The 12,640-nt window shown below is 37.6% G+C and overlaps 1 protein-coding gene across 9 annotated transcripts in view; it reads right to left on the bottom strand.

Moving 5' to 3' along the window:
- The window catches only part of DOCK7 (dedicator of cytokinesis 7), a gene marked incomplete at its 3' end in the record, with an annotated part of 97,705 nt that overhangs the window by 59,227 nt on the left and 25,838 nt on the right, over positions 1-12,640 (bottom strand). For all 9 annotated transcript variants that reach the window (XM_084290990.1, XM_084290993.1, XM_084290994.1 and 6 more), the window contains exons 7-14: positions 12,369-12,454; positions 9,996-10,062; positions 8,602-8,751; positions 6,616-6,696; positions 4,864-5,029; positions 4,057-4,199; positions 2,162-2,255; positions 363-525 (exon numbers count right to left, since the gene is read on the bottom strand). In XM_084290990.1, coding sequence (XP_084147116.1) covers positions 363-525; positions 2,162-2,255; positions 4,057-4,199; positions 4,864-5,029; positions 6,616-6,696; positions 8,602-8,751; positions 9,996-10,062; positions 12,369-12,454 — 950 coding nt within the window. The remainder of the gene's footprint in view (positions 1-362; positions 526-2,161; positions 2,256-4,056; positions 4,200-4,863; positions 5,030-6,615; positions 6,697-8,601; positions 8,752-9,995; positions 10,063-12,368; positions 12,455-12,640) is intronic.

Below are 12,640 nucleotides of genomic sequence, written 5' to 3'. Positions count from 1 at the left end.
ACAAAAATAAGCCATTTAAAGTACCAGAAAGCAGTAAAACTGGTAGGAGAATACTGGCTTTAGCACACAGACAAAATTTAAAACCTAGGCAAATCCAAAGAGAATTCAACCAAATTCCACTTTGAATTTTGCAAGATAGAGAAACCTCTCTCGTGTCCCTGTTCATAGCCAAGTTTTACACAACCATGTTCATCCCTAGAGAACTGTGAATTTTCTGCTATGTCAGTCTGGACCCTTTCTGTCTCTCTGGCACAGCACATCTACTGATGCAGCAAGTTTTGCAACAAACCAGATGATAAGATAGGAATTTTTGGACCTGCCACTCTCAGGCCCTGAAATGTGAGATGTATTTCAAAACTAACCTGTACGTGGTATTTGGAACGTAGACATCCCTGGCAGGAAACTCCAGGATTTCTCTTGTAGGTCTAACTCTGCTGTCTGGGTAAAGTTTGACTTGCAGCAACTCTGGAGTTAGACAGTAATGGGGATTCTCTGGCGCTGGAGATATGTCTATCTTTAATTGAGCTGTAAGAAGAAAATAGTTTAATTATAATAAATATAAATTAAATATACATCAATAAAGCTTGTTCGTGCTTTGTTTCTTTAGGTAAATATCTTATATATTAATTTCATAAATAAACAAGTGATAAATTACAGCCAATATGGATTTTTTTAAAAACAAGTAACAGTGAATGAAGCTGATATCTAGGATGATCAGATTACCAGCTAATAAGAACCAGCAGAAAAGAGGTATCTTAAATCTCAAATGCTGTTCTCATAGGCAGGCTGGGGAATACAGTCTACATAATGCTACTAACCCAACTAGCACTAAAAACAATATTCAAAATCTCATCAAGAATCTTGCCCATCAAACTGAAAGGGTGTATCAGAAGTTGCTGAAACCTAATCTGCAACGAGATTTTTGAATATTTTCCTTAGCAAGTCAACTGACAGTACTGACAACACACACTGGTGGATATCACTGAGGTTAAAACATTTGTAAAAATTTGGAGGACAGAAGAAGTAGAGAAACGGCATCAAATGATGAAGGTGAAACTCAATAAAGAGTGAAGGGCTTGCATTAGGAAGACACCATTCATACAGACATGTTAAAAAAAAAAAAAAAAAAAAGGTATGGATCGGTTCTGTAGAAAAGTGCTGTTTGACAACAGTGACAAAAGGCCAATGTCCAGAAGAAAGCTACAACCATTACAGAATCACAGAATATTCTGAGCTGGAAAGGACCCACATGGATAACTGAGTACAACTCATCCTAGGATATATTAGTGCAGTTTCATGTGTAAGACACTGGAGACAAATTCCTCTGCTCTGCTTGGTACAGAGGAGGTCTCAGAAGAAAAGTGTACCCTGATAAAGAGCACCATGCTTGAAGAAAAGCATGGATAGATTAAAGAAGCTCTGGAACAGAGTAAGAAAACCACAAGCAATTTTAAAATCACAACCTTTATCAAAGGGATGAAAAAAAACCCTGCCTGCTTAGTCTACTACAAAATGGATGTGAGTAAAAGGGAACTAGTAACAGCATTCAGGTACCAGAAAGGTTGTGATAACTGCCCTGAGGGCAGGACAGGCCATAATCAGGTTACTTTTCAGAAACATAATTTTAGAAAGTTTTCTTAATACCTCATCTCACCAGAGAGACAGAGGAGTGCTGGGAGAGAGAATTCTACAGAAGCAGTAGAATTGCTGTCAATGGAGATTTTCAAGAGCAGGTTAAGTAAATATTGTCAGAAATAGCATAGGTCAGGGACTGGTGATGTTTCAATGCTGGCATGCTGGTGTTTCTATTTTTCTTTCTCAAATAGAGATGAAGTCTGTTCCAACTAACCAAGTGATAGCCAGCAGAGAGACCTCCCCTCAGCTGGAGAGTAGTGTTTTACTCAGGGAAACAGAAGCTCCTCAGTCCCTGATGGGTTTAAGGCTTTGGGATTTGTATCCTCTTCTCACAGATGCTACTCAGTGTGGCAAAGCTGCATGTGAACGTCAGTGAAATAAACTGCCAAAATGCCACTTCTAGGATTGCCATTGACAACTTCCCAGGTTTTCTTTCATCTACTTGCTTATAAGAATTGGGTGGCATTTAGGAAGGACTAACTTAACAACCTTAATGTGCATAAGCCAGAAAGATCTTGTTCAATACCTGTAATGGGTCTCAATCTCCGTAATACTGATGACGGCCGTCTCATATCAGCAAGGAACTTGTACAAATCCTCATCGCTCAGGCGATCACCCTCCTGTTGGGAGTCAGGAAGAAAATGATTATCTACACAATCCTTGAGGGCTGCAAGAGCATGAATAAACCATCTGATACTGTAGTCTCCTCTGACATCAAAATGTACCTTCCCAGAACGAGGTGTTAACATTAACATGCTAAATTACAGTTAATTTCTCCATCCCTTTTCCTTTCCTTTTTATCTTATTAATCATCGTGACAGCTGCAGGAACTTTTCAGTGAAAACCTTTTGTCTCCTCATCAATATTATCTTTTTTAAAACTGAGAATGGTTGTTAAAAGATTTCCCCAAAATATCCATTTTTTAGCAAGTGTAATGGCTTGAAAAAATATCCATCATTCACATTGTGATCCTCCTTCCTTTTCCCCTGCCTTTTCTTTGGTACAAGTCTAAAAGAGTCTTACTTGTCAAGAGGAGTGTTAATGAACAGTGGGAACTGGAAGGAGTTTGCTGTCAATCTTCCTTGTGCCACATTCTAGTAGCTCAAAATTTTGTTATAACAGTATAGAAAATGTCACTTTGCCACCTTTTAGCTATCCAAAAGTAGAAAATTCCTGATTATAAAGGTAATAAAACCCAATATGAAAGAAAAAGCAAATGGAAGGATAAAAATGCTCAGTAGTATTCAGTTAATTGTACTCAAAGACACTAAAGGAAGGGAAGATAAAAAATAAAAGGTAAGAAGAATTAAAAAATTAAAAATCTTAAATCAACATGTAGCGATTTTTAAATAATAGATTAATAAAACAGTCTCAAGGCAGTCCAGAGAGAACAAAGTAAATATACATATGCTTCTGTAGATCATTACTTATTTAATGGCCACATTTAAACTGGTGTGTATTACAAAAAGGGCTGCAGAACAAGGCCAATGAATGGAATAGCTACATTAGCAATACTGTAATACTTTTTTTCCCCTCACTTTCTAAGTTTTTGGTAAGTACAAGACATAACTAGATTTTAACACCCCAAGTAAAAGGTATTTCCTGTACTGTTCGGTGTCACTGAGACCCCAAAGATAACATTTGCAAACCCCAATTTCAGTCATACTGAGTTTCTTGAAAACACTGAGCAGAAGAGGCAGGAGTCACCTTCCATTTACATGATTTTCACCAGTATAACTTCATGCCCTGGATGACATTTCTCCTTTACACCACTGAATTTAAGAGCAGACTTTGGATGGCTACCCACAGTGAAATTGGCAGGCAACCAAAACAATCAGAAAAAAGAGAGCTTAGTCAACTTGCAATATATAGAATACACATTTTTGTATTCCCAGTGATCAAGGAATCAGTCCAAAAAATATCTGGTTGTACACTATTAAATCCATTTTATACACAAAGGTGACATTCAAATAATAATTTTCCTTAACCAGATGTGGCATTAAGCAAACCTTAGAAAAAATTAATGAACTGAAACCATTTTCTAAGCTTAACTACAAATTTTATTCTGTTTAATCATGTTTTCCAATGATTCTCAGGGAAATCCCAAGCTCTGGCTCAGGAGAGCTGCCACTCAGCAAAAAAGGCATGAGAAATGCTTTGTTTTCTTGGGCATCACTGGATGTGTTCAGGGAACTGATGCCAAGCACAAATCACATTGATGAAACTGTTTCTGAGCCTCCTGATGGTTTAAGGGGATTTTCTATTGCCCAATGAAACCAAAGGAGTCAAGTGAACATCATGACAGAGGATATGCAACTCCTAGACTAGGGCAAGTATCTGGAATACTTTTTGGTACATGCTAACCTAAAAAATAACTCTGCCCAAGAAGCAACTTCCTAATTAAGTAGCTTCATACAATACCTGTTTAAAGAAGTTTGTCACTGTCAGAGTAGCTGGTCTAAAACTGGTCAAATTGCAAGCCTCGTCACCACTTGTGGTTCTCTCTAACGAACGCCTCCCAACAATACTGGAATTCCGTCTCTCCGACCACGATCCTTTGCGTTCTTCAAAAAAAAACAAAAAATAAAAAGGGAGAGATATTAAAAAAGAAAAACAATTGTCCAAGAGTCTACCTCTGTTCCAAGCAAGATTTTCTACACAAGAAGATAGCTGCTGCCTTTGGAAATTATGCAATAAGCGTGATAGAAGAGGTGGTTATGCTAAGACAATCACACTCCTGAGGCATCAGGAGGCTATGAAGCACAGCTGACTACTTCTGCTCCTCTCACAGCAACCTCACCCCAGTGCCTTACTGCTATTATAAAAGTCTTTATCATGTGGAGATTTATGTATTTCTCTTGCTCTGAAAGATGATGAAGTTGGCAGTTTTGGGGATGCTGAAGAGCAGTTTCAGATGAGCCGTGTGGTTCACAAAGATTAATCCACTCCTTTGGAAAATGTTCATCAGCCTGTAACACTCTCTCAGTTAGAAGCCTGGTTTTAAATAATATAACAGATGGTTTGCTTGTAAAATCCTTGAAAGATAAATCCATTTGTTATGATGGACTTTTCTGTTTTATTTCAACCACGACCCAAGACTATCAGAAGGCCTAGAGCAGGGGAGGGGAAGTGATAAAGGGAGCAACAGCAGACAGAGTGCATGAAGCAAGGCTTCAGTATACTCTGGATTTGACCGCACTCCCTTCTGCAGGTGCCATAATACTGTACCTCCTGTGCCAACTTCTACTTCCGTGGAATCTCTTTCCAAACTTCCAGCGCTACTCACAATGTTCATTAAATGAATGGCTGTCCAGGCAAACGGCATGCGGTATTTGCCTAGTCTTTGGCAAAACTGTTCTGCCTGGCATTTCAGTTTTTCCAACTTTTCTTTATTCTGTGAAGAAAGTTTAAACCCAGACCATTAAAAAGAGAGGAATACAAACAAAGGTTCAGTTAGCAAAATTGCTACGTAACAATGGCATCTGTTCTAACTCGAAATGATTTTGTGCTTCAACCATGCCTTCTGAAGGAAGATCACTGTTATACAAACAGACTTCTGCTTTACAACACTGCCGTCAGGCCAACAGTAGCAGGTACAGGACAGCCTCACAGTCAGAGCAGCCAACTTTCTGCTCTTCAGCTTCCTGAGCAGCCTGTCAAATCCCAGTGAGCACATCTGGCTCACTGCTCTTTCAAGTAAAACTGAATTTTACTCCGTGAGGTCTGAAATGGCCTCTTAATCAGCTGCTTGGATCATCTGGAATTGCATGGGAAGCAGAAAACATTCCTCAAAGAAGCAGTATCATACCCATGTTATTGAGAAAAAGAGGATATGAAAGGACTTTGCCATAATTCAGTCCTTTAAAAAGTCCACAGACAGGGAGCTGGATAGCAGACAGCTCTGCTACTTGCATTCTTCTCGCATGTTCAGCACACGCTTGTGCACCTTGCTGCGAAGGAGACCTTGCAAAATCAACCTTTTAACCTACATTCCTAAGCATCCTGCAAATCCAACTCCGAAATTTCACATAAGCACATTCCAACTTGTCAATCCCAGAAAACACAGGGGTTTTTACTTCCGTTATCTAAACACTTCAGGTGGAAGATAGCCATTTTTCACATTTTGGTGCAGTGATGTAGAGACAGAGATTAATAAAAAATGTTAGCTTCTTCAGCTAAAAATACGTTAGAACTTTAGGAAGCACAACTTTGGAGCATTCTGGGGGCAGGCCCATGCCATCCACTGCACTCTAGAGGATGGTGTGCAAATTGCTGAAGACAAGAGTTAAAGGAGATTGATAATGAAAAAACAAAACAAAACAAACAAACAAACAAAAACACTAAAATATAATTTTTTCATCTACCCTTACTACGTGTAAAAATAGCAGCTTTATCCTGCTGTTGAGTATGGTCTTGCTTTACAATATTAGCAAAAAGAAAAATCAGGAGAAAACAGTGAAAAAAAAAGAATCAGAAATGCATTGCGATTGAAAACCAGACTTGATGAAGAATGTCCTGTTAACATATTTCATCAGCTTGTAACCCTTCTAGAGCAAGGGAGAGGCACCATGATGGAGTTAAGCTGCAGATGCAATGGACAAGTTGAAATTTTACTGCAAATTCACATCAAAGGCTGCCTCCACTTGACCCAGCCATAAGCGCACAGCTGATCCTTTGGGACAGGGAATTACAGATGACTGAGCTTGATGCTCACCACCATGTCTCCCCTGTCAGCTACAAAAACTGATGACCTTTAACTACTCTCCCCCCATAAGGCATCAAGATTCAAGGCTCTTTGACTCTTCTTTGGCCTTTAGAATTTGACTAGCTTCTTAATTAAATACAGATCATTTTAACAACAGGAACAATATCAATGACTGTTGAGTCCAAGGTGAAAGAAAGTTATCTCACTCCTTAATTTGTTAGTAACAAAATGCCTTAAAATGCTCATAGCCAAATTTAAACTTCAAAAAATCTTACCTTTGCTGCATCAGACTCTTTAAAAATCATGTAAGGCTCTGCACATTCCCCAATATCTCCCTGCTGTAATACTTTTTCAAGCTGAGAAGGGAAAATGAACCATTATAAGGACATGTATCCAGCAAGGATTGTTAAATTAAACAAACACTAGGAAGGAAAAACATTCTTTCAAAAGAATTGACACTTGATTTCCCTTTGTGAGTCAGGAACAACCACTACACTCAATTTGTTAGAGCCATTAAGTTCCCAGATCTCCAGCTATAATTGGATCACAAGTGTGAAATATAGGTTCAAAGGGAACATATACCAATTCACTTTGGTTTCCCATGTTCTAGAGCCACTTTCAGCTCATTTTTAAGGTTTTATCGACAGCTTACATTGTCTTCAACAGCATCATTTTCAGAAGACTATTCCTATTTCTGATCTGCTTATTGAGGAGCTATTGCAGCAGCACATGACAGTGTCTCAGTTGTGTTCAGCTAAACCAGCAGTATTTTAAATCAGCATGTTTTCAAACCAAATAATGGATAATAATTTTTAAAATACATTTAACCACAGAGTAGATATTTGTTTCTGAAATACTTCTCCCCCTATCACAAACACAAAGACTGTTTCTTTTAGAAGCATCCTGTCCCTCCACTGCATGCCTACTACAATGCACATGCTGTTTTTAAACTAGAAAATCTTTAATCTTCTCCCATGCTTATAAAGTGTCATTCATACTCATCAATTAGTACAGCTACAAGATACACATTATAAAGAACAAGACTACTTCCCATCAAATCTTGCACTCCCTGATGAGTTTATGCTAGCAATAGCAGCTGTCTGAAAAATGGATGCATAGTGAGTAACAACAGCAAGTCCCATGCAAAAATTCACCTGGTAAGGCATGCTATGCATCTGTTTTCTTTATCCCTGACTTTATCCTTTTCATCATCAAATCAAAAAACCACCTAAGCAAATCTCTACCAGCTCCTCTTGGATCACTGGTTTGACAAGCACTGATGTGCAGTCACAAGCTCCTTTGGCCAGATCCCCATCTCAGAAACACGGCGTTATCTTCTCCTCATATCTTGTGCAAATCAGAAGAGTGAATATGTGTACACGGGGAGAACTTGGCTTTTAGAAGGGACTCAGAGACTTGCACAAGAAATGGAGAACAGATTACGCCCCAAAACTCTGAAAGCCTTTTTCTCACCTGGGACTATTCTGTAATGCCAGAAAGCCCAAATTCATTTTCAGAAGCTTACTCCTCATCTAAAATGCAGTACATGAAGAACTTGCACAAAACAGAGTCAACAACATTCTCAAAAAACTTTACTAGGAGGCAATGTAACCACTGCCTGTGAACTGAAAGTATGTATTGAAATCCCCTTTTTACAACAGGATAATATTTATGCAGAGACTGGCCAAAAAAATTGATTCAAGTGCCAAAATAAACTAGTAACATTTGTGTGCTCTTTCAAGCAAATGAAAGAAAACTTCCATCTTTGTATACTTTATTCCAGGAGTGACCAATGTAGCATTTAATTTCAGTTATAGATCTCACTCTGTTAGCAATTTAAATGTGTAAAGACATTTGAACATCTGGCTTAGAGGCATATATCATTTTTGAAATGAGATTCAGATCAAGATGTATTTTTGAATCACTCACTTATCCCTAATTTTAGGAAGTCAGCACATTGTTTCACCAAAGCCAAGGTCAAAACCCAGAAAAACACTCTGTATCAAGCAAACATCTGTGCTTTATTTTTTCAGTTTTTCAATAATAACAATGTATACCTCCACTGAACATTACAAAAGAACTTAATGTACCAAATGAGAATATTTGAAACAAAACAAAATTTGAGGTTCCAATGTTTATATTTTTGAAAATACAATGCTGCTCTCCAAGTGTAAATAAGTTGGATAGCCAGCCACACTTGGTTTTATTTTATTTTAAATAGAAGAGACAACAGAAATTAAAATTTCTCCAGCATTTCTTACCTTTATTACCAGAAAGACATCTTGAGAAGGGTAAGTGATAGAAAATATGGCAGATCTGGCCAGTGTGGATATAGCAGCAGGGGGGACATGTGGACGAAGCATTCCCTTCATTTGTTCAGAATTTAAATCAAAGTAGAAATTTTCTGAAATCTAAGGAAGAAGTTTGTTAGCTTCAAGCACTAGTTATACATTGTATGTTCCTTGAAATCTTCACAAACATAACAGACGACTTCAAAATGCATGCAGAAGAAACCCCACCAACAGTGCTTCCTTTCAAATCCAGGCATAAAAATAAAAAATAATTACCTCTTCATTAGGAAATAAAAGCAGAACAGTAGCAAAAGAGAAAAGAAGCGGAGCAAATAATAGGCTCTGCTTGTAAAGTTTTGTCTACCTCCTGTAAGGTAGTTACAGGACTAGAAAATACAATTGCTATCTAAATTGAAAGTATCAAAGTATTGAAATAGTAAATGATCTTTAAGATCCTTCACAGAGAAAAAAAAAAAAAAGATTAAAAAAAAAAAAAAACAAGAAAAAATAAAAGAAAAAAATGCATCTGGGAGGAAATAGTGAGCTTTTTATGCTGAAACACAAAATCCTCTACTGTATCAAGGCTTCAAAGCCAAAATGAACGTGAGCTGGTTGTCAACACCAGAGGTCACTAAAGAACTGACTACGTGAGAGAAAAAAATGTATTCACAAGATGATAAAATTGGCTTATGAAATGTGATTTAAATATTAAACAAAGTTCACATAATATTCTGCATACTCTCATCCATACAATTTAAAACTCAATGCATTAAATTCAAGTCTTAAAGAGATAAATGTCAAAATGCATATTAGCAATAGTAGAGAGAAAAATGTTGGAGATATCTTGAATTAGGAAAACTAAGAGCCTTCAGATGTTAAATACAGAACATAAATAGGAGAATAAATGAATTTTGCATTCCTCATAACTTAGATATTGAAGAGACTGCTCAGCTTTATTTTGACTTTAGCATGTATTAAAATGTTACTCGGTCACAAACCACGCTGAATCACAAAGAAGAGAGGAAGAAAGTCTTAAACAGAAGAAAAACTTACTGAAACCTTTTATTTAGATTAAGTTCTCTCTGGGGAAAACATTTTTGAAAGCCCAGATTGGAAAATATATACAGTCTTATTTCAGGCACTCACATATTAAATAATATTTTTAGAAAAGTGGTTATATTTCAACTATGTTACTAAGCGGAAGAACACATAAGAAGGTTCATGGAATTCCTTCATCATTCTTCCAACCACTAATTATGTCACTGTCTTCTTAATAGTTTCTTTTCAGAATTAATCCCCTCCATTTTTCTTCAACATAGGTTTGTAATGTTTCCATTGAAATGTAAGGTAATAAAACAACCTACCTTTTTCTTTTCTTTAACATCATACAAAGCCAAACTTGCAAAAATGGGCTCAATTTCTATCTCGAATCTTGATAGAAAGAAATAGATAAAATCACTTGACTTGCATTTTGTTAGAAAAAAAAAAATAACCAAACCGTTCCCCAAATCCTTTCTGGGTAAGGTGAGAGCTGACCACTCTTAGCTGAAATGTCAGAAATAGGTGAGCCAACCTAAAGGTTTCCACCTGCTAGAAAAGTGGGAGTGAGACCTCACTTTTCGCCTGTCCTGGTTCCTCTGCATTGCCTCTACTCCTTTCCACCAGGACACACCTTTCTAAAATTTTAACTAATTGACCAAACAGGAAGGCATGTTTTATGTCCTGGGAATTTAATCCCAACATCTATAAATTCTTTTATCCTCTACTAGTGTTGCTTGAAAGCTGAACAGAACAACCTAAGAGCTTCCTTAATGAAGGGAAATTATTACTTGGGATAGCTGTAGTGCTTGCCTCCTCCGATTACCTCGAGAAGCTGTGCTGTGTGCTAACATACTACAGCTCACGTGCTGGTATGGCTAAATAGCCAACTGCTCCTCTTGGCATTACTGACAAGAAAGCTCCTTCTTCTGGAGAGCTGGCGACAGTTATTGTGTCATTTTTCTGCTTTTCACTATTTGTCAGCAAATACCAGTATCTCAAAAACTTTCAGGAAGATGTCAGTTTTTCAGAGTAATTTTTATCAAGGAAGTTTTTCACGTAAACCAGAACATCACACAGTGCAATGGATATGGCATCCATCCCAGACAGACTATAGAACGAAACCTTTTACTCAGTGCCACTGTACCTTTGGCCTAAAGGCATCCAAGTATTTGTACTATCTGAACCAGTTTCAAAAAAAAAAATAAATCTCTAACTTACCAAATTGCACTAAACTCATTGTACACTCACCTGGGATGCTGAAGAAATTAAAAAAATAAAAATAAAAAAAATGAGCAGGGACTGAAATGCTATTCTCCCAACTGCATAGCTTCTCCATGCAACTAATGCCTGATCCCTGGCGGCATCTCCCAGCGCCTGGCATCCAGGTCTGAGATTTTCAGCCTGGAACTCTTTCTGCCACCAGGCAGAGCAACACACAGGACCACATCAGCCAACAGGTATTTTCTCTAGTTCTGCAACAAAGGTGAGATTAACCTGAAAATGACCCTGCTTAGGTCGTCTGAAATAGAAAGGTAATCTTTCTATTTTACCCACATTTCTCCTTAGACTGAAAAATTCCCTGGGGACGAGGCCACATACTTCTTTTTGTGCCATTACGATAGCACAATCTTGGATGCTAGCTATTAAAACAATAAAGTTTCAGAGATTATTGTGGTACACAAATAAGCACGTACTTGGCAGATTTGCTATAAATTTAGAGTCAGCAAGAGGTGCTCAAATAGCAGAAATTATTAATTTCCAGAATTTAACTTATTTATGCTAAAGACACCATTCTTTGGAGATGAAGCTCCACTGCTACTGCATATTATGTTGTTCCAGTTCATAAAAAGCTGCAAAATCAGTTCATCTCTACGGCTATATTAGGTCCTGGAGTACTCTATGAGTAGGAGCTATGTCCCACACATATATCTCAGTTATGAGCCGCAATGTAGTCTAACTGGAGCTCTCTAATAAGAAGGGTTGACCTAACTGAGGACACAGAAGATGAATACAGCAGTGTGGAAAATCAGTTTTGTACTTTATTTCTCCAAGGGAATAACAGTAAAATTTTACCTTGTGTTATTAGAGAAGAGTTATAGGCAATGAACCAGCTGCAGGTAACCCTATATTCAGGAGCTTCACTTCATTAAACTTGTTTAACAGGTCTCTATTCCTCCAGTTAATGCTGGCTAAGTATATAAAGTCCTCACTCTTAAAGGGACACAGTCAAGGTTGTTGAGCCTAAACTTTGGCAAATCTTTGGTTTGCTTACGTTGTAAAGCGTTAGTCTTATGTTTTAAGGCTCAAGCATTTTTTTTATTTTTTTTTGCCCCACTTAAATATCCTTCTTAGAGCTGAACACCAATGGCTGGTCAATTGCAGAGCCCTGTGATATGGGACAGGTATAGCTACAGACTCACTGAAATAGAATGCAAAAAAATGCCCAGGAAGGTAAATACTTTCTACATCACACCAATATAAAGGAAGTGTTGAAGATAAACTGAGTCTGATGCACACTGCCTTGTAAGTTACCCTTTACAGAATTAACCTTTAAGCCTATGACTAAAGTAAACAAAGTTACATCGCTTTAAGCGTAATAAACAAGGCAGCAGAGTATTTCCAGGTGCATGTGGATACAACAGCAGATTTAAATTCTCCATTCATGTAACACAGCTGTTTGTTGGAGTGATACTTACTTAAGGGACAAACACTTCACCAGGAGTCTTTGGCCAAAGTGTTCTTTGGGTACTTCGGGGACACTAAGTCGTTCTATAGGCTCCTCCTGAAATTTGTCACAGGAACAGCCATTTAGACACGAGACCTGTAAAAACCACTAATACCATTATGAAGCAAGTACATTCATCATTTTTTTTCTCTTAATACCCTAGCACCAATCTAATCTGAGGTTTACCAGTGTATGGCATTCTCCAGCAGCTATGAATATGTTAAAATTCCCCTAATGTTTCTT

Source organism: Netta rufina, assembly GCF_964035555.1.
Source record: "Netta rufina genome assembly, chromosome: 8".
In the NCBI taxonomy this organism is placed as follows: Eukaryota; Metazoa; Chordata; class Aves; order Anseriformes; family Anatidae; genus Netta; species Netta rufina.
The sequence above is the reverse complement of the archived record's forward strand: the minus strand, read 5'-3'. Positions and strand labels throughout refer to the sequence as shown.